We start from the raw sequence: 22,830 nt of genomic DNA, 5'->3' as shown, positions 1-22,830 counted from the left end.
AATGCGACTGTCAACCCTGACACAATACATGACAGATCATCCCAACTTGCCATGGGGAAAGCACTGCAGACATCATCCTGCTTCTATAAAAGATTGTTATTGCATGCCATGCTCAAGAGTTCCTGGGTAGAGGGCCACTCTCCCCCCACACCTCCCCACCCCATCTCTCCCCTCCCCAAGAGTCTTTACCAATCTGATCATGGGGTAAATGTCTTCCTGCCCGCTAATATGACATCAGAGTGGAGGGGCAAAACCCTCTTTAATGACAGTGGCACAAAAGGGGCCAAGCGCAATGCAGCCGATCCAGGGCAGTCAGCCACCTTCATCATGCCCAAGCACTGACCTTGCTGAATGCCTTCACTCATGTAAGGCTGACAGGACTCATCCAGAGGGTTCCCAGAATTGCTGCATGCTCTATTTGCTCTGGGCCAAAAGCTCTGGGGTAAAACCTGGCAGAACATTTCCTCAGCTGAATGTTTTGTTTAAAAAAAAATAAAAATTGGAAACAAGTTGATGCCAAAGCTTTTCAATGCCTTCATGATGGGTCTTGGACGTATCCAGAATGGGGACCAAAAAAATAAATAAATAAAGTCACACTAGTTTAAGTCAAATTTTTTTGAAATACACACTTAACATTTTGATAGTGTGTGAAGCATTTAATGTTGCCATCTGTTTTATTAAAGATTTTAAAGCCTCTGCAGAGTCAAAAACCAAATGGTTGTTTTGAGCCAAAACTTTTTTTTTATTTCTCTATTGGCTAAAAAAATGTCCAAAACTCAGCCTTTTAGGGTGTCCCAAATGGCTCCCTTCTTCCGAAACACCCAGAAAGCTGTTGACTTGGTCCTCCACACATCTCTGTTGGGGGGTCAAAGCCGCACAGAGCACCCCAAAGCTGTGGCACAACCCATTTTCTACCCCTCCTACTGCCACCTGCTTTTGGAGCATGTTGTGGCTCTTCTCTTGGGGCTTTTGGCTGCCTGGCCTAGGTAGGGTATATGGCCCCAGTCAGGAATGGAGTCAGATGAGAAGCCTCACCCACCTCATCATGGTCCATCACCCCCACCCACAGCCAGGCTGGTGGCCTACACGTATCCACCATCACTGTCCTAGCCGCTTAAACAAAACAAAATAAATACCAAGATCAGGCTCTGGTTAGCTGGATATATTTCTTTTCTTTTTTTTTCACATAACACTGTTTGCAGTAGAGGAAACTGGCATTGCAGTCTGTTGGTACAATGGTATGTTCACGTAAACCAGTACATGTTCATCCCTTAGCGTAGAAACTTCTAATGGCGTGTACCCTATCAAAACTCAGGAGTTCTTCTCCAATCCTTTCTCTCTCTGTTTTGTCTTTTTTATCAGCATTTTTTCTTTTCTTTTTTTTTTTTTTTTATAAACTTTTTTTTTTTCAAGATTTATCCAAAGGAAAGGCCATTGGCGCTCAGCTCGCAGAAAGAGAGTACAGAAGAATCGATGCACGCTTGGGTGGGTGCTTTCTCCCGCCTGCCTCGCAGCTGACTTGGTCTAGATTTTTTTTTTCCAACTCGTTTTTATTAAAAAAATAAAAAAATGCTCCAACTATCAGTTTTACAAGGCATACAAAATCTCTAAAAGGGAAACACAAGAGCAAGGTGCTGAGGTACAAAAACACCTGAGGTAGTTTTTTTTTCTTTTTATGTGTGTGTGTCTGCGTGTGTGTGTTTTTCTTCTTTTAACAAAATTTGCAATTTTCAGACCCTGGGCCAACAACCTCTTGTCAATGACTGTTTTAATTCCCCTTGCCTCCCATCCCCCGGTTAACAAAAAAAATAGAGGAGAAAGACGCAACTTTTCCCTGATCCTGGTGGCAGTGTCCTCGTGGGAAGGATGAAGACTAAACTTGGCTAGTCTCAGGTGGGGCGGGGGGTATTGCGGTTTCATGTGTGTGTGTGTGTGTGTGTGTGTGTTGGGTTTGGTTGGGGTTTTTTTCCAAAATGCTAGAACAGGTACCATGGTGACGTGGGCTGTTGATAACCAAAGTGGAAGTTGTGGCTGGGTGTTTCTGTTTTCTGCGGTGTGTTGCTTAGAGCACTGGTTTGATGACAGTGGAACTGAGAGAGAGCAAAAGAGAGAGCAGGAGAGAGGAAAAAGGACAGGATGCAAAACCAGTTCGGTATCCGTGAAGCAACAAGAAAAGAGTGAGTGAGCTGGAGAGAGAAAGAGAGACAGAGGGAAAAGAGAGAGAGAGAGAGAGAGAGAGAGAGAGAGAGAGAGATTCCTCTTTTAAGAGACGGTATCCCTTCTGTTGGCACAGACAGGCACTCCAAACGGCACATGGCTCGTGCTGCTCTTCCTAACGCCCTTTGAGAAATCGCCACTGCTTACCCACCTTGAATTTTGCTGCTGGCAATCCTAAAGCTCCAGTCTACTGTAGGTTAGAGATCCAAATATACTAGGTTCTTTCCTCAGATGTCTAGAAAAGTCTGCTTCTTCTAAAAAAAAAAAAAAAAAAAAAAAAAAAAAAAAAAACCCAAAAATGAAAACACCCCTCCCAAAGAAAACAAATACAAAATTAAAAATAAAAAAATTAACCTTTTCCTTTAAAAAAAAAAAATTAAATCGGAGTTAGTTTAGTTATTGATATATTAATTCTAAAATATATTAATACTGCGAATGCTGCTGTGTGCACTGCGGACCCCGCAACGTAAAATCTTCTCATCTAGTATGTACATACATGTACAGAGAAGGGTTCCTACAAGAGTTGTCAAGAGGTTGGTTTCAAAAATCTCTGCCTATGTTAGTCCAACTAAAGGGATAGCGTCGGTAGTGAATAGAGTAACATGGAGGCTGTGGATTGGAAGAGTCTGCAGAGCCCGGGATGGGGCAGGCTGCCCTGCCCCGCTGTGCGGCTTCTTCATTGTGAATGGATCTGAACCCCTCCCCTCCCCACGCACTGAGTCCTCTGCAGAGCCCAGCCTTGGGCAGACTGTCATGCCTCAGGATGGTCTTTGGTTTGCTCCCCAATCTGTCGTTCCGTCAGGTGTTGGAAGGGCTACATTCATCAGTTGTTGCTGGCTGGCACTGTGGGAGCCTCACTTGCTACGGTGTGAGGAAGGGGCCCCCTGAGCGTGTTTCTGCTCCTGCTGTTTCACGTGCTGTACGATTTCCCTGATCTTGCGCTGTGCAGTCTGTGGACAAAGTGAGAGAGGTAGCGGTCAAGACACAATCAGCTCCCCCAGGCTCTGCTGGGCTAGGTCTGAGCCCCCCAGCCTGTGCCAGGTGCTTGCATGGGGAACTGGTAGGTGGAACTGAACATGCTTTTCATGGGCTGACCTCCCCCTACTGCGAGGCCCTTTGGCCTTCTCCTACTTTACATCCTGAGCCACTGCTTGGGGCAACCATCTGCAGGGGTGTCCACACTCCCTAATGCAGCCAACTTTGCTTCCAACATAGGCAATGTTCCTAGAACTGTAACTTATTTAAAAATGGCTAAGGAACTTTGGTGTCACTACAATACAGCTGTTCACTTGCAGATGGTAGCAGGGGCCTCCAATGTGTGGGGCCTCTAGTGACTGCACCAAGCTACATGCCTTGAAACTGGTTGATGGTAGAAGACCAGGTATGTAGAATTTAGATGATGGTTTGGGTATGGTATGGGATGGAATGGGATGGGATGGTTTGGATAGGGGTGATCCTGCCTTAGGCAGGGAGTTGGACTAGATGACCTATGGAGGTCCCTTCCAGCCCTACTCTCTGACTCTACAAGAGGTGGTAGAATCTCCATCCTTGGAGGTTTTTAAGACCCAGCTAGACAAAGCATTAGGTGGGATGATCTAGTTGGGGCTGGTCTGCTTTGAGTCCCGACTAGATGACCTCCTGAGGTTGGACTAGATGACTTCCTGAGGTCCCTTCCAACCCCCATTGTCTATGATTCTGTGACTCAATGACTGCTTAGTGCCTATAAGAAGCCAGAGATTCCATACTTCTATGACAGGGATAAGGACAAGGGATGTGTATGGAGAATAAAGACTTGATCCAGGCTGCCCAGGGTCTGACAGATTCCTTCTTTGGAATTAAATAGTGTGTGTTTCCCCCCCCCCCCCCCCCCCAAAAAAAAAAAAAAAAAAAAAAGAATCAAACAGCTGTACCTGACTGGCAAAAAAATGCCCGATGATTTTAACAATGACTTCCTCGTTCTCATCAGGAGTTTGGTCACGTGGGACAATAACTTCCGCACTTGTTAAGTTCTGCAGTTCATTCACCTGTAAGAGAAGCAGCTTGTATGAACCTCACCAAGGGTCCTTCCCCATGGTGCTCGCACTGAACTATGAGCCTTGTCTGTGCTTTCATGTGCTATGGCTGAGTCTGAGAGTGCAGCCCTGGCAGTCCCAACAGCAGCAGAGCTGGCTGAGGTCAGTTCTGGTTTTTGTGGGAGGTTTTGGAAAGGCAGTGTCCCTCCCGTGAACTGTGCCCTGTTATGCAGGGTTCCCTAGGGGCATGCGAGGCATAGTCCAGGGCAATGGTCCATATATAGAGGCTCAGGGTCCTATGGCCTGGACAGCAACAGATGGAAGAAGTGTTGGCTGTGTGCAGTTTCTGTGCAAAACCTACTTAGTTGAGCTTTCCTCTAGGCACTTGCACACATGTGTGTGTTCAGAGCCCTGAAAAGCTAAACAGGATCAACTCCACTACTGGGGCCACTTGTGGGTCCCAGTTGGATGGGACATAAGCACATCATCCCCTCTCTAATGAAGGATGCTACCCTAGAAGGCATAGCACTATGACTAATGGCTCGACAGTGCCACCATGTGGCCAGCAAGTCCAGGGAAGAAGTCAGCATGTTTCTTGTGTCTGGGACAGAGTGAGGCCATTCATACTAATACCCAGCAAAAGCTGGAACCATGGGCTGCGGCTCAGGGACCAGCATGGATTCTGGATGAGGCTGCAAGCTGGTGTCAATTTCTTGCCATTGCTGGAAAATGCCCATGGGTTTTTATGCCGGTTTGCATGAAGCTGAATGTTGCTAGGGAGAATGCGATTCGGGTTGATCTGTCAACCAGGGGTTTGAGTAGACCTTTAACTTCCCTCCTGATAAAGAGAACTGGTTGGAGGCCCAGCTGCAAAGCCTGCAACCATCCCTGACTGAGCCCAGACATGTCCTTTGCTTTTGTTATCTTTTCTTCCAATGCTCACCTGCTCCCCAGAAAGCCCTCGGAGAGCCATGGATACACTGGTCTTTGCAAGTATGCGTGAGATCACCACTGTTCATCATTCTTATACTGTTGCCTTCTCCATGCCTGAAGATGGCACTGCCAGGCCCCCGCACCATCCCCCTGGAAGATGCACAGCATCTGCACAATGCTGGGATGAATTGAGGGTATAAGGTTTTGGCACAGACTTTAGTGGAAAAGGCCACGAAAGCAGCCACACTGCCTAGCTCTGGAGTGGGTGATGCTACTACATGTGCTGCAGCCCAGAACTCAGCTTCTTGGGAGAGTCCAGGATTGGGGAAAGGAGTGAGGAAGAACTACAGCCAGAATCCTGTTTCACCTAGGGGATGACCAGATCACAGCTTGAGACAAAATTCCTAGTTCCCGAACTCTTGGCTAGGATGGATCCATTTCTCCCTCTGAACGTAGCAGCCCCGGTTGCTGTTTGTCTGACTGAAGCAGCTGGGGCACCTCCCACAGCCCAAGCAGGGTATACAGTCAGAGCTGATACCGTGTGTGAGAGGTGGAACAGCCTAACACAAACCTTAGTGTCTGTGTGGTGCCCCATCTCCCACAGCCCCTGCTTGGGCTTGCCACTCTGTGCTGGCAGGCCGACGTACCGTTTTGCCACCTTTGCCTATCACGCGGCCGGCTGCAGAGGAAGGCACCTTGATGTGGGCTTCAAGCTTCACCTCTTCTTTCGGGTTAAAGAAGTTTTCTTCTTTCAGTTTTCCAAATATTCGGCCCTGGGCCTGGAAAGGAAGAGCAGGCAGTAAATTACTGGAGCATTTGACACTAGGCCCCACAGTGGTACGCCTGTGTCCGAGGGGCAGGGAGAGAGTGGATCTTGGCCCCTGTCATGGTGGATGTCAACCTATTTGTCCACATTGGATAGGTGGAAGAGTGGACTAGTGGGCAGCACTGGGCTGGGACTCTGAAGACAACATCAATTTTCAGTTGTCCTATGCTGTATGTGAGATTGGGCCATACCGTAGAAGTGCTCAGACCTCAGCAGCTACCTGAAGGGGCCCGGTTTTTCAAAGCTGCAGCTCCTGGGTGCTGGGCACCTGGGGAAATCCTGCCCTTAGCATCTCTGGGCCTCATCCCCAGCCCGCACCAATACTGCTTTCCACTTGGCTTGGCTAGATGGGGAGGCCAAGATGCCCAAAGGGACTTGGGCTTCTGGGAGAAAGTCCTGAAAGGTGCTGAGGCACTGTGACACCCCGTGAAACTCTGCCCTACTGAAGACCTCTGTCCTGAACCAGCTCCCCTGGGTCCCTAAGGCAATGGGTGGGGAGACTGGCAGCTCAGGTAGGTATGGTATGCCAGCCAGCATTGACCAGCAAGGGCAGAGTTTGGGCACCCACAGCCAGAGACAAAAATCAGCTCTAGCCAGGCAGGTGCCTCCTGCACTGCAAACACTCTCCTAGAGCTGCCACCTGAGTCTGGATTTCCTGCTGCTCAGTCTTGACCTTTCTGGTTCACAGACCTGCTCAAGCTGGCTTTAAACCATCAAGCTTGGGTACCACTGCCAGTCTAGCTGTGGGAGCACAGGCCTGCCACAGCCTGGGACTCAGATCCCTTATCTCCCAGGCTGTAGGAGTTTCCCCACCTCTCACTGCCTCTAGAGCCAACTGCCAGGGGAGGGGCTGACCCAAAGTTTTCAGAGCTAAACTCAACATCTGGGCAGTTTTCCCTGGCTTCTCCAGGCCTGTGAAAATTTGAGCTCTGGGATACACTGTACAAAGCCACAGATCATGAACACCCCTCTCCACAAGTGCCTGCATTGCACTGACCTTGAACTGGGCTTCCGGTGGCCCAGTGATGATGACCATCCTCTCACTGGCATCTGGCCCTTCTGCTGGGGCGATCTGCCAGCAACAGAAAGGAAAGTGTGATGCATGAGGACAGCCCCAGTGATGCCTCCCAGCCCCAGCATCCACCCACAGGGGTGTCCCAGCCATGGGCCCTCTCAAGCCTAAGGATCAAGAGTGCAGGCATGTAGTGAGTGCAGAGAAGTCCCTCCTGGGGTTTTGAAAGCCTGATAACAGTCTTGAGTGGTGCTGAACTGAAGCTGAGCAACAAATGCCATTTCCCTCCAGACAAACTTAGACATAAATTACTACCCTCACAAAGAGAGTAGTGAAGCACTGGAATAGGGTACCTGTTCTGTCAAGAGAAGAGAATACTGTGGGGAGAGGGGGAGCAGGGGGAGGTGAATAGCAGCCTTCAACTACCTGAAGGGTGGTTGCAAAGAGGATGGAGCTGGACTGTTCTCAGTGGTGGCAGATGATGGAACAAGGAGCAATGGGCTCAAGTTGCAGTAAGGGAATTTGAGGTTAGATATTAGGAAAAATTCTCTCATGAGGAGGGTAGTAAAGCCCTAGAACAGGTTACCCAGGGAGGTTGTGGAATCTGCATCCTTGGAGGCTTTTAAGACCTGGATAGACAGTCTCAGCTGGGATGATCTAGTTAGGGATGGTCCTACTTTGAGCAGGTGGTTGGACTAGATATGACCTTTTGAAGTCCCTTCCAACCCCCATTTTCTATGATTCTAGGTTGCGATGTGTGGTCAGCTGTGCAACCTCTTGGCTTCTACTGAATTCAGGGAGAAGGATGATCTCCCACTGATCTCAGGGGGAAATGAACTGGGCTACTGTTCATGGTGAGCAGTGTTTGCAGAAACAAAACCTACCAGTGCTGCTGTCTCAAAAAGAAAACAAGGAGACAGCCCAATTGCGTTTGTTGTGCTACTCACAATGCCCTAAATAAGGGAAGATTTCTAAGTTTGCTTACAACTCATGCTGAGAGACCAGCTTTATTGCTCAGAACACACCACAACCTGACTCAGCCCCCTCATGGGGGACACACTACCTGACCCATCCCATGGTGGCCCCCTGCGTGGCTGCGTGCGAGTGTGTGTGTGTGTGTCCAGGTCCATATGCGTGCACAAGCATCTCTCTGCATCCCAGAGCTGCTGCGCAAGAGTATCAGCTACCTGGTACATAGCAGCCAGCAGCTTTCCTGGGCCCCAACCTGCTTCACATGTGGCACACACACGTGTTTGTATGTTTACACGAGTGGGAGGTTAGCTGTGGATGGAAAGCATTTGATCTCTGGACACTGAAAACTGGGATGGTCAGTGAAGGGAAATGGGCAAACAGCACCTCTTTCTCTCTCGCTCTTTCAAGGGCTGTATGCTAGTGGAAGGGGGCAGTCCCCACTGCCAACCTTTGTTCAACAGACAAAGCCTATAGAAGAAGCCCATTCCTCATAGGAGACTGAAGGCTGCACCCAGAGGCTTGGCTTGTTTCGCCCTCAGGGTCTGGCTGGCAGTGAGCAGAATACACCCAGCACCAGGGAGGAACAGTTTGCAAAGCAATTCAACGAGCGGGTATTGCATTTTGTGCCCCTTGATACTGGGTCTTCCTGGGAGCAGGGGCCTAAAGGGATCAGTACCTACCTCCTACCTGACAGTGGTGGGCAATGAGAGCAAAACCTGCTCCCAAGCTAGAAAGAGGGCTGGACAGCAGGGAACACACAGATGGAGCTCTCCACCTGGCTGTCAGGCTGCTCTAGAAAATCCAGCCTGACTGGCGTATGCAAGTACCCTCCAAGTACCATTCAGTTCCAGGTGGGCATGCATGTTGGTACCCTCCCTGCTCTGCCATAACTGTCCATGCTCCTTTATAACCATGCCAGACATGGAAATAACTGGTCAATGCATGTTCAGAGGATCCTGGAACAGAACAAGACCTATACTGCAGGAGAAACCACAGCACCCCACAGGCCTGGCTAATGTGACCTCGGGACCAAATTCCTTCCTGAGCCCAAATCTAGCAACTGGTTTGATGCTGAGCAGGGCATAAAACCAGAAAGGCCTTGAATCTTCTAACTGGCAGGAGCATCAGGACGCTGAGGCAAAATCCTCCAGCCACAGCTGTGTCCCAGTGCTTCAGAGGAAGGTGAGGTACCTGCTTCCTTTGGGAGGGAAAAAAATCCCCTCCTGGCCCCAACAAGTGATCAGCAGGACTGTCCAACTCCAGAGTTACTGCATCCCAGCATCCCCGCACCATGTGATTCTCTCCCACTGCACCCCATACTGTACCATACTGGCAACCTGTGCTATGCTACATGGGGTCCCCTTGAGCCTCACAGCTGCAGGTTCTCTCAACCCCACTGCCAGGGTGAGGTCAGGCAGTGCAAGCCAGAGAATGGAGGGGGAGCCTGAGGACTGCGGTGGCAGAAACTGCTGGAGTGTTGGGGGGTAGCAGTGCCCAGACTGGAAGCCTGGGGCCACATATTAACCCCATGGGCCATGAAGTGAACAGCCCTGCCCTAAAGCATGGGATTACCAGAGAGCTTCCAAACTACAAGGGAGATACATCTGTGCTCCAACCTGGGGGCTACAACTGCATGACACCACACATCACACTTGCACACTTGGCTGAAATGAGAACACCCTGTCCCAGCACACCAATTCTTTCATGACCTTGCTGGGCTCAATCTTAATGCAACAGAAGATGTACAGACCCATCTGGAGTTCCTGCAGGGTGCTGCAAGACAGGCAGCACAGGGAGGGGAAGGTGACCACAAGCTCATGCTTCTTTACCTTAATAGAGGCTCCAGCAAATCTTGCCAGCTGTTTAATGTGTTGGCCCTTCTTCCCAATAATGGCACCCACGGCCTGTGTCGGGATGAATAAATTCACAACCTCCTGTTCCGGTAGCTGGGAGGGAGAGACATGACAAAAAGGCATTTCAGGGACAGGAAAATGAAGGACTTGAGCTTTCCCCACCACCGGGGGGGCGGGGAGGAAACGTATGGTTCAAGGGTTCCTCCAATGTACGCAGCAGCTCTCTGTGGGAGCAACAACCTCTGCATGTTGGCTGGTTATAAAGACTTGGATGTCAGAGATACCACATCCTATTTGGGTACCTACGTGTCTGAATCCACCCTGCGATTTTTTAAGGGGACAGGCAACCCATGGAGGGCACAGAGCTGCTGCAGAGAGGCAGGGGATCTGCAGGCATGGTGTAATGCATGGACTGACAGTGCAGGAAAGAGCACCGCTGCAACCTGGAAGGCAGGTGAGCAAACAACCTCCATCCACACAGCCATGTGAACCTCTTCTGCTGCCCCCAGTGCTCAGAGCCACCAAGAATGAAGCATGTGGAGTGAGGGCCAAAGGGGCTATTTTAAGCATCCAGGCTGACTCCTAACCAGCACCGTGCTGACTCTGACAGCACACCCAAGACTTGTGCATGAGCTGCAGCAGAAAATTCCTGATCTTGGCACCAAGGCAGCCAGGAAGACATGGAGGTAAAGGCCCTTCACAGAGCTACGACAAGCTGAGGCTGCCCCCTTGAGCTGGTGTCCAGGATTCTCGGCTTTAAAAAACCTCTTTAAACCTAGCTTGGGGACGGGAGTCTCAGCCCCCTACCTGTGAAGCCAAAGCAAGGTTTGCCGAAGAAGTTTTAGAAGATCTGGAGAGAATGCTTGGACAGCGTGTTCCCCTCCTGCCAGCATGGCCCCAGGAGACGAGAAATACTTGAGAGGCCCTGTCACTGTGCATCTGCTTACAGGACATGCCTGCAGGTGGGACAGTCCCAGGTCATGCTGCCCTGCACTAAAGACACTTGCAGCAAGGAAGGACCTGGGGCTGCACACCTACAGCTAGCAGCAATAGGACTACTCAGCACCAGTCAGGATGAAATGAGGCACTGAGTTGGCTGGAGGGGGGGGTGGGGGGCTTGACTAGTTAATGGCTCTGATAACTATCAGATAACTGAAGATAACTATACCCCCTTGCAAGGTTAACTGAAAAGGCCAGCTACCTAAGTTCACTGGTTTGTTAAAGTGCTTGGCAACCTTTCAAGGGGGAAAGGTGTTTGCGATTATGGCCAAGTATCAGTGTATCTGCATAACTGCAGGCTTAGCACATAACCTGTTTGAAGCATGCCCTGCATTAAACCTGCTCCTCTGTGACATCTATTCTTCAGAGCCAGCCACAAAAGGGCTGGGTAGGTTCATAGCCAGTGTCTGATCAAAGTTTCCTTGAGGGTCCATGCCAAAGTTGAATCTTTCCCCCAGCCCCAGCCTTATCCTTAGCTTGGACTTACCCTCTGTCTTCCTCTCAGATTCCTCATGGGTGGCCCCTGATCTTGGCTTGCTCTTTGGACTTTGGTTCTGGTTCAAATCCCCAGCTTTCAATTCTGTCCTAACCACTGACCTGGATTGCCTATGCCCCCATCTCTGACAGTACCAAAATATAATACTAGTAGGCACACAACCCATTAAGCCACATACTCATTGTACACAACTGAGAGACAGCAGTCTCAGAAGAACTGGTCCCTGCACAGGCTTTATTTTAGATACACACTCAGAGAAGTCAACCAGGAGAGGGAGAATCCAATCTGGCTCCTTTGAAATCAGTGACAAAACTCTCCTGGATGCCTTCATCTGGCTCTACTTTACCATAGCAGCTCAAAGAAGTCAAACAGGGCACATGATAGAAAGAAACACATCAAGATGCCACATCAGCAATGAGATGTGGAATAACTGTGATACAGACTTTCATCTGGGGTCAGCATCCAGTATCGCCCAGATGGGCATCTCTTTAACATCAACTGGTTATGTTCCAAATCCACGAAAACCAGCAAATCCATCACTGAAACTTAACACGCTGACAATTGTAATGTGCACCCACGCAATGGAAAAGCTTCAGGTCACACTTGTCTGCTTCTGTGAAGTGTATGAAATGTTTGGACTCACTGCCAGCTTAATGAAAATCAAGATCCTTTACCAACCCATGCAAACCAACCAGCTGCTCCTCCACTTGTTAGAATCAGAGGTCAATCCTTAGAGACTGCCCTACCTGGGTAGCCACCTTTCCCAAAAAGTAAACATAGACAACACTATTCAACATAAAATCTGGATAAAATCTGCCAGTGCTGCCTTTAGACATCTCTGAAATCATGTCTTTAACGATCATGATATTGGGACCCAATCAAACCTCTTATCTACCAGGATATTGCCATCCTCACCTTGTTGCATGGTTGTGAAACTTGAATGACATATTGGAAACACCTGAAAGCTCTGTAATGTTACTATCAGCCATATGGTTTGAACAGAGCTGATCCTGCCTCAGGCAGGGGGTTGGATTAGATGTGACCTCTGGGGCTCCTTTTCAGCCACTCTGTTCTGTGATTCTACACATGTCTTCGGAAAATCCTCCATATCAACTGGAAGGACAGAAGAATGAATGCCTGTTCCAGCTGACTCCACCACCGGCATCAAAGCCATGTTTATATGGCACCAGCTTCATTGGACAGGACATGTCATAAGGATGCCAGACAACTGGCTCCCAAATCAGGCCTTATACTCCCAGCTCACCAATGGTCGCTACTGTAGCGGTGGGCAAAAGAAGAGATTCCAAGACACCTTGAAAGGCAATCTGAAGAAATGTGACACTGAAGCACTGAATCACCCCAGTGGTTTTGAGCATAGATGAGAGATATCAAGGGAAACAGCTCACCTGACATCACTTGGATTTCTTCCTTCCTCCTTGAACTACTTGCCATATCTGCATTCAAACATCCAGATCTCAGATCAACCTCGTTAGTCATCTACAGACTCACTGATGACTTCCCAAATATTTACCGGGAGTCTGTCATCCTCATGTTGAAAGGCTGCCACCACTAGCACCAACAAGATGCAACAGGAAAAATAATTGTTTCCTTACAGATCCTGGACCTGGTCTCCCAGCTTATCCATGAATGATGCCCTGAGGTGAGCAGGATTTCTCAGCACTGTGGGGTCATGCCTCATAGGAAATGTCATACCGCAGGTGTATAAATGACACTTCTGTCATCCACCATCTGAAATGCCCAGCACTGAGAAGACTGGGACTCATGGAAACCAGCACTCTCTGAACCTGGTTGCAGCAGACTCCTGCTCTTCAGACTCCCCCCTACTCACCTTTCCCTCTCTAAGGATCATCACCTTGTTGTGGTGGAGAGGTCTGCATGTTCCAATGACCCCGAGAGCGATGCTGTCTGGAGGTTATGCTCCTGGTAGGACTACCCATGGCAGTAAGGTTGAGAGGGAGGTTCCAGACAAAGAGTAATCTAAGAAGTCCTCAGCAGTGGAGCAGGTGAAGGAAGGCTGTGGCCCCAACAGCTGTGAAGGTGGAAGAAGGCTGCAATGGAAAAGTGGCCTCAGCCATTGTGGTTCACCATGCCACTGAACCCGACCACCAACTGCCAAGACCACGTGGACTTGACTGTGCACTGAAGTCCCCACGCTAAACGTGCCACGCACAGGCTTCCGTCAGGGTGGAGAACCTGAACAAAGGTTCTCCACCAACCCTCTCCAGGCCAGCTGAACATCCCTTGCGCTATCTGCGTAAACAGGGAGGCTCTGGAGTACGTGGAGCACTTTCCATATCTTGGCAACCACCGCTTTCAATGGGCTATCATCAATGAAAAAGTCCAGCACCGGGTCAACTGTGCCAGTGCTGCTTTCTACAAGCTGTGACAATGTGTCTTAGAAAATAGAGATCTTCGAAAGTTGATGAAGGTCCTGGTTTTTAAGGCTGTCGTGCTGACCACCTGGCATCGAATCCTGGCGATCAAATGGGAGGATTGCTGGACCAGCACGAGAATGCTTCACGAAGCTGTGTCCACCAGCATCGAAGCCTTGCTCTTGAGAAATCAACTCCGATGGACAGGCCACTACGTCTGGATGTCCGAGAACCGCCTCCCTCGCCAGATTCTCTTCTCTCAGCTCTCCACTGACCAACACACAAAGGGCAGCCAAAGGAAATGATACAAAGACACATTCAAGGTCACCCTCAAGCACAGAGGCATCGACACCAATGGCTGGGAGAAGCAAGCTGCTGACCGTTCAGCGTGATGCCAACTGGTCCACAAAGGCGCACGTCACCTCGAGGACCCAAAACTTGATACTGAGGTGGCGGCAAAGGAAGGAGAAGACAACCAACCTGAGGCTGCAAATCCCACTCACCCATGCAACAACATGCCCCCATTGCTGACAAACATGTAAATCCAAAATCAGGCTCCTCAGTCACCAACAGACCCATCAAGCCTGACGGATGTCATCCTTGACTTCGAGGGACTGCCACCGATGACTCACCTTTCATATGACAAGGTTGCAAAAAGATCACTTTGACATTTAAGGCTCTGAGGCTGTGAAGGTCAGGGCAGACCAGTGTGACAAGGGAGCCTGTCTTGCCTCAGGCACAGCCATCATGTACCTTGCCAGTCCCAGAGATGCTATGAGATGCATAAGGAACACGCAGCTAGGAACACATCATGATCCCTGCCAGAGGTACCCCAGGTCATTTGCTGTATCAGCAACCATGGCTGGTCATGGCACTGAGTGACTCTAGATGCACAGCCATTCCCATGTCATTCCACCAGGTCCTTGGGAGGCCGAATAATGGTCCTGCCTGACTGATCCTCAGATTACCCCACCAAAATGACTTACCTAGGATATCAGAATGCAAAAGCCATATTGATCAACTCAGCTCTCTGCTCCCTTGTACTGACACGCACCTAATTCCATGTCTCACCACACTCACGCTCAGTGTTGCTACTGAACAGCAGATCTATGAGCACAACACCAGCAATTGCGAGGCTGTGCATAGCTCTTCACTTGCTCATGCATGTGATGCTCAGATCCTTCCTAGCAGTGTGGGAGCTCCCCTCCCAGTGCTCTGCTGTGGCTGGCTGGCTGGCTGGGTTGGCAGTGAGGACAGGCTGCCTTCCTCATCAGGCCAGATCAGCACCCTGCTGCAAATTCCTGAAGAGAGTCTGCACGGCTGCAAGAGAGGGGGCAGGAGAAAGGGCTGGAAGGGAACACAGTGTCGCTCCTGCACTGGGGTGGAGTGACAGAGATCTCACCCTGCCACAGCTGATGAGATCCCAGCTCAGGTCTGACTGCCAGATCAGTCTATCTGTCATATGTCAAAGTACAGATGTCATTTGCAAGTGGCAAGAGCAGCCCCAGAGTGCATGGTTCTTACTCTGCATGGGCTTCACTTTTCCCTGCTTCTCCTCATTTCAGTGATCTTATGTGGAGGCAGTTCCATGTGCTTGCTCTAAAGCCACAAGTGCCCTGGCTTTCTGGGTACCCATGGCCAACACTGGTACACCACCAACATCAGCACAGATTCTGGCTCATACTCAATAGACTTGCCACTTTTCAATCAAACTCCCAATGAATCTTCCAGAAGCATTTCTCACCACTGACAACAGTGCTGGCCTGAGACACTGTCTTCCCTATTTGTCCTGCACTGTTCCTCTCCATGGCCCTGTGCAACATTTAGTTGTTTAAAACCAATAATTGATGCATTTTAAAATGCTGTGCACGGGTCAGTGACGCGACAACTACCTGCAACAGGACATGGCCTCTGTCCTCCATGCTACAGGCAAAGTTACAGGACAGAGGGGGTGGTCAGGTCATATCCATTAGGACTGGCAGCTGGTAACTGTACTGCCTTGCTCTTGACCAGTCAGGGTCTCCCAAAAGAGGCATAATAAACTCCTTTAGTTGCCTTTGGCAGGGGTGGAGGGAGAAGGGGGAGTGAAGTCGTAACAGCCTTGGCTCTGCATGCTGGCAGCAGGTGCTATGGCTGTCGCTCTTGAGCAGCACAGGCTCTTGTAGCTGCAGCTGGGGGACTGGCCGGTTACACGCTGGCTGCAGCAGCCCCGCAGCAAAGACTCCCCAGGTGCCCTGTTTGCTCCCCCACCAGAGGAACTACTGAAAGCGGGGCTGCACCTCCCACAGCAAAGCCTCACAAGGGAGTCTCCGTGCTAACCTCCCCCTCATCGTTACATTCCTGCCTCCCAACAGCACCATAGCATGGAAGCAAGAGAGAAACAAACAGCACCTACAGAACAAACATCACATCCCCTAGCCTGAAGAAAACACTGCGACTGTCCTCGTTCACGGGACCCCCTTGCCGAGAGCAGGCTGCATGAGAGGTTGGGTTTGCAAATGCCTGTTGTTCCCCTGTTTTGGCCAAGGCTGTGATCTTATCCCATCGTGAGCTTCAGTGTGGATCCACATTTACTGGTAGGAGGGGAAGCCAAGCTGAGGGACACTAATCTGAACAGCTACAGAAGATGTTCTGCCTCAGCTCTACCACAATGGCTCCTGGCAAGGGCAGGTTACACTAGGGGTTACACTAAGCTGGAACAAAGCCGCAGTCTGGACTAAACAGCCACAATAGCATCTCGGCCAGCATGCTCCCTGCACTTCCACTTTACAGCCTTCCCCTGCTCAGTGTAACTTCCCCATATAGAGAGGTCCTGCTGCCTCTGCCCTAGGGGTTGGCCTGCTTCAAATGTGTCAGGCTCCAAACCTCTGTGATAACACTGGAACAAGCCTGGGTGCAGACTAGCTGCTGGCAGGTGCCAGACAGGACCCAGGGCAGATTCCTCTCTTCCAAAGGGCTCTGCCCAGTTTCATGCCAAAGGGGCCCTAACCTAAAGTTTGCTCCTTTCCCTCGGGGATTGGACCGCTGCCAGTGTTGGCTGCTTGCCTCTGAAGACTGGTCCCTTATTGGGATGCCTAGGAGCTGAACATCAAGCTCCTGCTTTTGGAAGCCTGGCTCTTGTTCTTTCCAGACATCTCCCACATCCCATCTAGCTCTGCACAGGAGTCCAAATCCAGCCCATTTCTCCACTGGGATGGTATGAAGTGTCTGGGGAGCACAAATATTTGCCTGAACATGCAAGCCCATGCTGTACTGTGCCCATAGCTTGACACATCATCAGGGAAGCTCCTGGTAGGGAAGCAGTGAACCTGGAAAGGGCACGAGCACTAGCAGAGGTGGGAAAGCAGCAGACACAAGCAGCTAGGAGCAACAAAAGGAGCAGGAAGAGTAAGACCTGAGAGGCGATCCATGTGCCCCCACAGCAGGCAAAAGTTGTTTGTGTCATGAAGTGTCCTTCCCCCACCCCACCCCCTGGACCAGAGTGCCCAGAGGCCAGAAGACAGAGGCTGTTTTCTCTAGGCTGCTGGCACAAATGGGCTATGCGAAATGTGTGGCCAGTGAAAAGAGCAAGCAACAAAGCCCCAGAGTGATGGGGATGAGCCTGGCGCTAGCGCCAAGGCACACCTAGGCACAGGGAAGGCACATAGGCTGTGCCAAGGAGCACCGGGAACTCTGCAGCCTCAATTCCAATGGCTGAGTCTCTGCTGCCGGGAGGGCACCACCTCCCGCTACACCAGCTGCAAAGCCGCAGGCTGAAGGGAAGGGATTGCAAAGAAGCAGCACAGCCCTGGCCTTCCCGTGGCAGAGAAGCATTGTGGCTAAGCGAGGAGGGAGAGTGCCGGCACGGCAGGGAGAGGTGTGGCACTTACGGAGTGCTGGTGTGGGAACGCGCCAGCCGGAGAGGCTCCGTACAGACCCGAGAGGTATGCCGGGGGGCTCTATGGCAGGAAAGAAAAGGACAGTCAGTGATTGTCACCAGCCACTGCAGCCTACTGACAACTCTCCGCTCTGCTCCATGGGTGCCAGCACTGCCCTGGGTGCCAGCACGCTGGCCTCCCAGCTCCCTTGCGGGGAATGAGGCCATGCCCCCTCACGTTTGCTAGCACAGTGGGGGCTCTAAGCCCAAGTCCAAGGAAGAACTAAACGACCTGCTGCTGCCCCTCTGGTAGAAATTCCTCTGCCCCACCCCACACCCAGCAACTGAAAGCTGTGGGACTCATGCAGTGTTGCGAATACCCCCCCCCCCTTCCTTCGGAGGTCATTGCAGCACAGGAGCCTCGGGGGACTTTTTGAAGCCCCTAAAGCAGGTGAAAAATCCTCTCTGCTCAGAGGCATGCCCCTTCCCTGCTCTCCCCCACACCTGAGTTTCCCCACTGTCTGGGGTGGGGAAGTACCAGAGCCCTTTCTGCTCCCTGCACTGGGCTCAGCTGGGGACAGGGACAAGGGTAGCAGGGATGGATGGGAATCCCTTTCCACTTCTCCATGCCTCCTCTCGGCAGGGTAAAGGAAGCTATTCTCCTGCCACCCTGCTGCTGCTGTCCCCTCCCTAGCTGAGCCCAGGATCCAGGCAACCCAGTTGGCTCTGGAGCTTCCCTGCCCAGGAGCAGTGTGGAAAGCAGCAGCAACTAGCAGGGGAGTTTGGGGGTGGAGGAAAAAGGGGAAGAGAGGGGACCCGCCTCTCAGCAGGAAGGGGAGGGGAGGGGGGATTTTCACTTGCTTTAGGGACTTGAAGTCCCCAGCACTCTCCAGTGCAATCTGCCCACAATAATGGGGACAGAGGGGGGTGGGAGCAGAGAGTACAGCCCACTTTGCAGCCTGGGCTGTTGCTCCTGCACCCCCCCCCCCTTTGGGAAATCCTGGATCCACCCCTGGCTTCATGCAAATTCACATATAACCACTGACAACAATGAAGAGATGCAGGCTCCCACCAGTCCAAGACCTGCTTTGCCAACCTGACACATGCACCTGAAGGCACCCACAGACCAGCATCTATGGATCAGCATCTCTCAATGGTTCATGTGACTGGGCTTCAGGTAGGGGTGCTCCCGTTACACTGCCAGTCCCCCAAGCCCTTTATGCTGTCCTTTCAATGGAGTGCTTGCTCTTTCCTTCTAGCACAACTGTGACAGGGGACAAGCCTGCAGAGACCCACCCACCCAGGACATTATGCAGCTGCCACTTGGTTAGATGCACACATGCTTCAGGAAAGGTCCATGAGACTGAGTCAGGTCCATCAGTAAGGATCCATAAAACTTTCCGTCAGGCCGTATTCCATCTCTGGCATCCAAGCTGTCTGGAAGCAGGGCAGCAAGGGAGGGGTGGAGGACAGATATTTGCTTTTGGTTCAAAACAGAAGCACTCCCTAACCCTCGGACCCCACAGCCTGCTGAGGGCAGCCACTGAAATCCCCCTCAGAAAGAAACAAAGCCAACCAGTACCAAAGGAAGGGCAGAAACAAGCCCTGCCCCCTTCTAGCCCATCTCTGCAGAAGCTGGGTGAGGGGTGCCATGAAGGAGATTGGCACCAGTCCCTGAGCAAGAAGAAAGCCCAAGTCCTCTTAGGTGCACAACAGGTCTTGTTCAGGCTGGCCCTGTTCCCACTAAACTCCTTTCCCTTGGGGAAGACTGGCTCTACCCTCAGCCTGTGGTCGGGCTGGGCAGCGGGAGTCCTGCCCTCCACTGGGATGACCAATTGCAGTGTTGTCACAGCATGAGCTCTTCTGGGTGGCAGTGTTTGCACAGGGTCCCACAACTCCCACAGCAACACCAGCAATACATTTTCTGAGTGGGAACACTGAGACACAGTCTAGGTGGCTCACCAAGGTCACATAGCAGGTAAGTGGCCATAGCCAAGAACAGAACCAGGAGTCCTGGCAGCCTCGTCAGTGCCAGCCCACTGGGCTAAGGGAGAGTACGATACACTAGGAATTATTAATGCAAAAGGGACCTGTTGCCCATGGATGTTTTATGTAAATCCCACAGACAAATGCCATTTACCACAAAGATAATGGCCATTATTCACTGCTTTTGCTGTCTAATGGGGCACTTCTCCATTCATCTTGAATGCTTTGAAGGTATACAGACCAAGGGCACGTGAAGTGGTCAGGTATTGACAAATAAACAACTTGCATTCACGGGATGTGTACACACGCACACACACACACACACACACACACACGTGCGCATGCATGCATAGGATATTGCCTCTATGACAAACCCACAGCAGATCTGCTGAACCAGCCTCACCTGTCTTTATATGCATGTAATGAATTATCTTTTTTGCAGTCTCCTCAATTGTAGGGTACCTTGTCATATTTTATGCTTTAAAGTTGCACCTGTTTATAGAGTGGTGAATTACAGTATTGTTTAAAGTTTTCTTTGATATTCACCCTAAAGTTCTGTATAGCTTCACTGTTATCTGAACTTTTCATTTTGTTGGTGTTTGTGATATCAACTGGCCTTGCCTCTTGCAAGCAGCTTATGGCCTTGTGTTTGCTCACATTATGTTTCTTTCCTTTTCTATCACTGTGAGAAGTTTTTCTAGCACAACATAGTAATAGTTTTGTTGCCAGCTTAAATTAATTGAACTTGGCACTAACCAGAGGGATGAAATGATTGGATATGTTAATGAAAGGTGATAAAGGAGACCAATGGACAATGCACAGAGTAAGACACGGGAAAAAGGCCAAATTAAGAGGTGTGCTCATGATGGGTCTGTTGAGCAAAGAAAAAACTTGGGATTGGGTGAGATCACTGTACTAAGTGCGTTTCTCTCCCTGAACATAGAAACTGCTAAGATAGTACTTGTTGTACTAATTAAGTTAGACTTTGAATTTAGGACACTAAGTTGTCTGTGTTCATATTTCACGTTCCATTTAAGGATTAATTGTGCTTTAACAATCCCTAAGCACTATTTGCTGGACAGTGGTGCTATCAGTACCCTTGCTGAGCTCTCTCACTCAGGTTGCAGCCAGGGAAGTTGATATTAGGAATTACTTTCTTATGAGAAGAGCACTAAAGCACTGAAACAGGTTACCAGAGAGGTTGTGGACTCTCCACCCTTGTAGGTTTTTAAGACCCAGCTAGATAGTCTTGGCTGGAATGATCTAGCTGGGACTGGTCCTGCTCTGAACAGGGGTCTGGACTAGATGTGACCTCCTGTGGTCCCTTCCAACCCTCATCGTCTGTGATTCTATAACTAGTGCTGACCTGAGGCAGCCTCCAGGTTCGGGCTTCCTAGTATATAACTCACTAATGCAAGAAGTCTTTGTCTGAACACAGAGCATGCTGGTCCTGTAGCAGCAAAGACTGGAAACAAACTTTCTTCTGGTCCCTGGTTTATACAAGGTACCATTTGTGTGTGCCAGCAACTTTTCTAAGGTTTGATCCAGAAACCAAAGTAAGCCCCCACCCAGTTCCTTTAGTGACTGTATGTACTAAAACCAGAATTCAGGATCTGGTAGTGAGTGGCAGTCATGGAACGACAGAAAATGAGAGTTAGAAGAGCCCTCAGGAGGTCACATCTACTCTAACCCCCTGCTCAAAGAAGAACCATGCCCAATTAGATCATCCCAGCCAAAGTTTGTCTAGCTAGATCTTAAAAACCTTCAAGTGGGAGATTCAACACCCTCTCTGTTCCAGTGTTTTACTATCTTCCTAGTGAGAAAGTGTTTCTGAATATCTAAATTTCCCTTGCTGCAGATTGAGACCGTAGGCTCCTTCTGTTATTCTCATCTGCTCCTGCAGAGCTGTGGGCTACAGAGCTGGGATCTTTAACGAAGCTTGTACATGAGCAATTATTTTGTTTCTCAACAAAACGGTCAAAGTTGCAAAGATGGAAGAGTACTGAGCAGCCTCACTAAATTGAGACTGTGCACGAACCTGCCAAAATGTGACTGACGACTTCATAACAAAAAGGGAAAGTACTTTGTTGACAAGGTTCTGGCCCAGGAACTGAAATGGGTTTATTTTATTTCAGTACAGATGAGGGCAGAGGTGGATGATGAAAACTCTTTTGGTTTCTTGATGAATGACACTTCATGTGTCAACGTGCAGTGGTCGGGACACGTGGCCAACTGGAGTGTGGCTGTGCAGTGTTCTATTGTATCTTCACAGAGCTTAGGGCGAGACAGAACTATCAAATCACCTCATCTGACCTAAAGTCAGAGATCACATCCTGTGACACCTCCTATGTCAGACTTCCTGTATGACACAGGCTATTACATTTCTCACCAGTTACTTAAGCCTAGCAGTTTTTGCTTGGCCAAATGGATTTTCCACAGCCATCCAGTCCAGATCTGAATCCATCAAGAGAAGGCCAAGCCACCTTTCCCTTTGAGAGTCTGTCCTATTGGTTAATTGTCTGTAGAGTTAAAAACACATGCTTTATTCTAGCTCATAAAGCTTCAGCTTCCAGCCATTGGCTCTTGTTCTGCTCGTCTCTGCTAGACTAAAAGCCCCTTCCGTTCCCCATGTCTTTGCCCTGTGAAGGTACTTGAATGCTGTAATCAATCATATCCCTATCAACTTTTTGAGCCTTTTAATAGACACATCTCCTGAAACCGGTCACTGAAGGGCAGCTCCTCCAGCCCTCAAACCAGCCCCATGGTTCTTTTCTTCACCCTTCCCACTTTTTCAACATTCTATTTGAAAAGTGAATGCCAGAACTGGATGAAGCCTTGGTCTTGACCATGGGGGTGAGCACTGAGAGGAGGGGTCCAAGGGGTCCAAGTGCAGGTGGGGCCCTCTCCCCCACGTTTGTACAATATAGCTGCACTCATTTATTGCCATTCTCTGCTGCCATGGCTAATTCTTGCCTTGCAAACTGACCATTTTTGCTTATGCAATGGAAGGTACATAGAGCTAAAAGCAACCACTTGGCTGCTCCCACAGCTGCTTGGAACAGTTATGCTAACTCTTACAAGACATCCAGCTCTTGCAGGAGCTGTGCTAGTTACCCTGGCTGGTATTAATCTCCTCTTGGTGCTTTTCCACTCTGTGTTTAACTGATTTCTCTTACATGATATGTGCATAGCCAATGGACACACTCAGGGCAAATCTGAGAGTGTAGTGATGAAGTTGCATACCCCCCACCCTGCTTGGATTCCTGCTCCACTCA

The 22,830-nt window shown here is 50.0% G+C and overlaps 1 protein-coding gene across 2 annotated transcripts in view; it reads right to left on the bottom strand.

Moving 5' to 3' along the window:
• Nucleotides 1-1,147: 1,147 nt before the first annotated feature.
• The window catches only part of IGF2BP2 (insulin like growth factor 2 mRNA binding protein 2), a 113,003-nt gene continuing 91,320 nt past the window's right edge, over nt 1,148-22,830 (bottom strand). The window contains exons 11-16 of one of the 2 annotated variants that reach the window (XM_059730795.1): nt 17,583-17,651; nt 9,802-9,918; nt 6,986-7,060; nt 5,810-5,941; nt 4,128-4,241; nt 1,148-3,167 (exon numbers count right to left, since the gene is read on the bottom strand). In XM_059730795.1, coding sequence (XP_059586778.1) covers nt 3,072-3,167; nt 4,128-4,241; nt 5,810-5,941; nt 6,986-7,060; nt 9,802-9,918; nt 17,583-17,651 — 603 coding nt within the window. In that variant the 3' untranslated portion in view covers nt 1,148-3,071. The remainder of the gene's footprint in view (nt 3,168-4,127; nt 4,242-5,809; nt 5,942-6,985; nt 7,061-9,801; nt 9,919-17,582; nt 17,652-22,830) is intronic. The other variant, XM_059730796.1, reaches the window with a different exon arrangement.

The sequence above is a fragment of the Alligator mississippiensis genome, chromosome 7, assembly GCF_030867095.1.
Source record: "Alligator mississippiensis isolate rAllMis1 chromosome 7, rAllMis1, whole genome shotgun sequence".
In the NCBI taxonomy this organism is placed as follows: Eukaryota; Metazoa; Chordata; order Crocodylia; family Alligatoridae; genus Alligator; species Alligator mississippiensis.
Note: the sequence above shows the minus strand (reverse complement) of the source record. Positions and strands in the feature narration are given on the sequence as shown.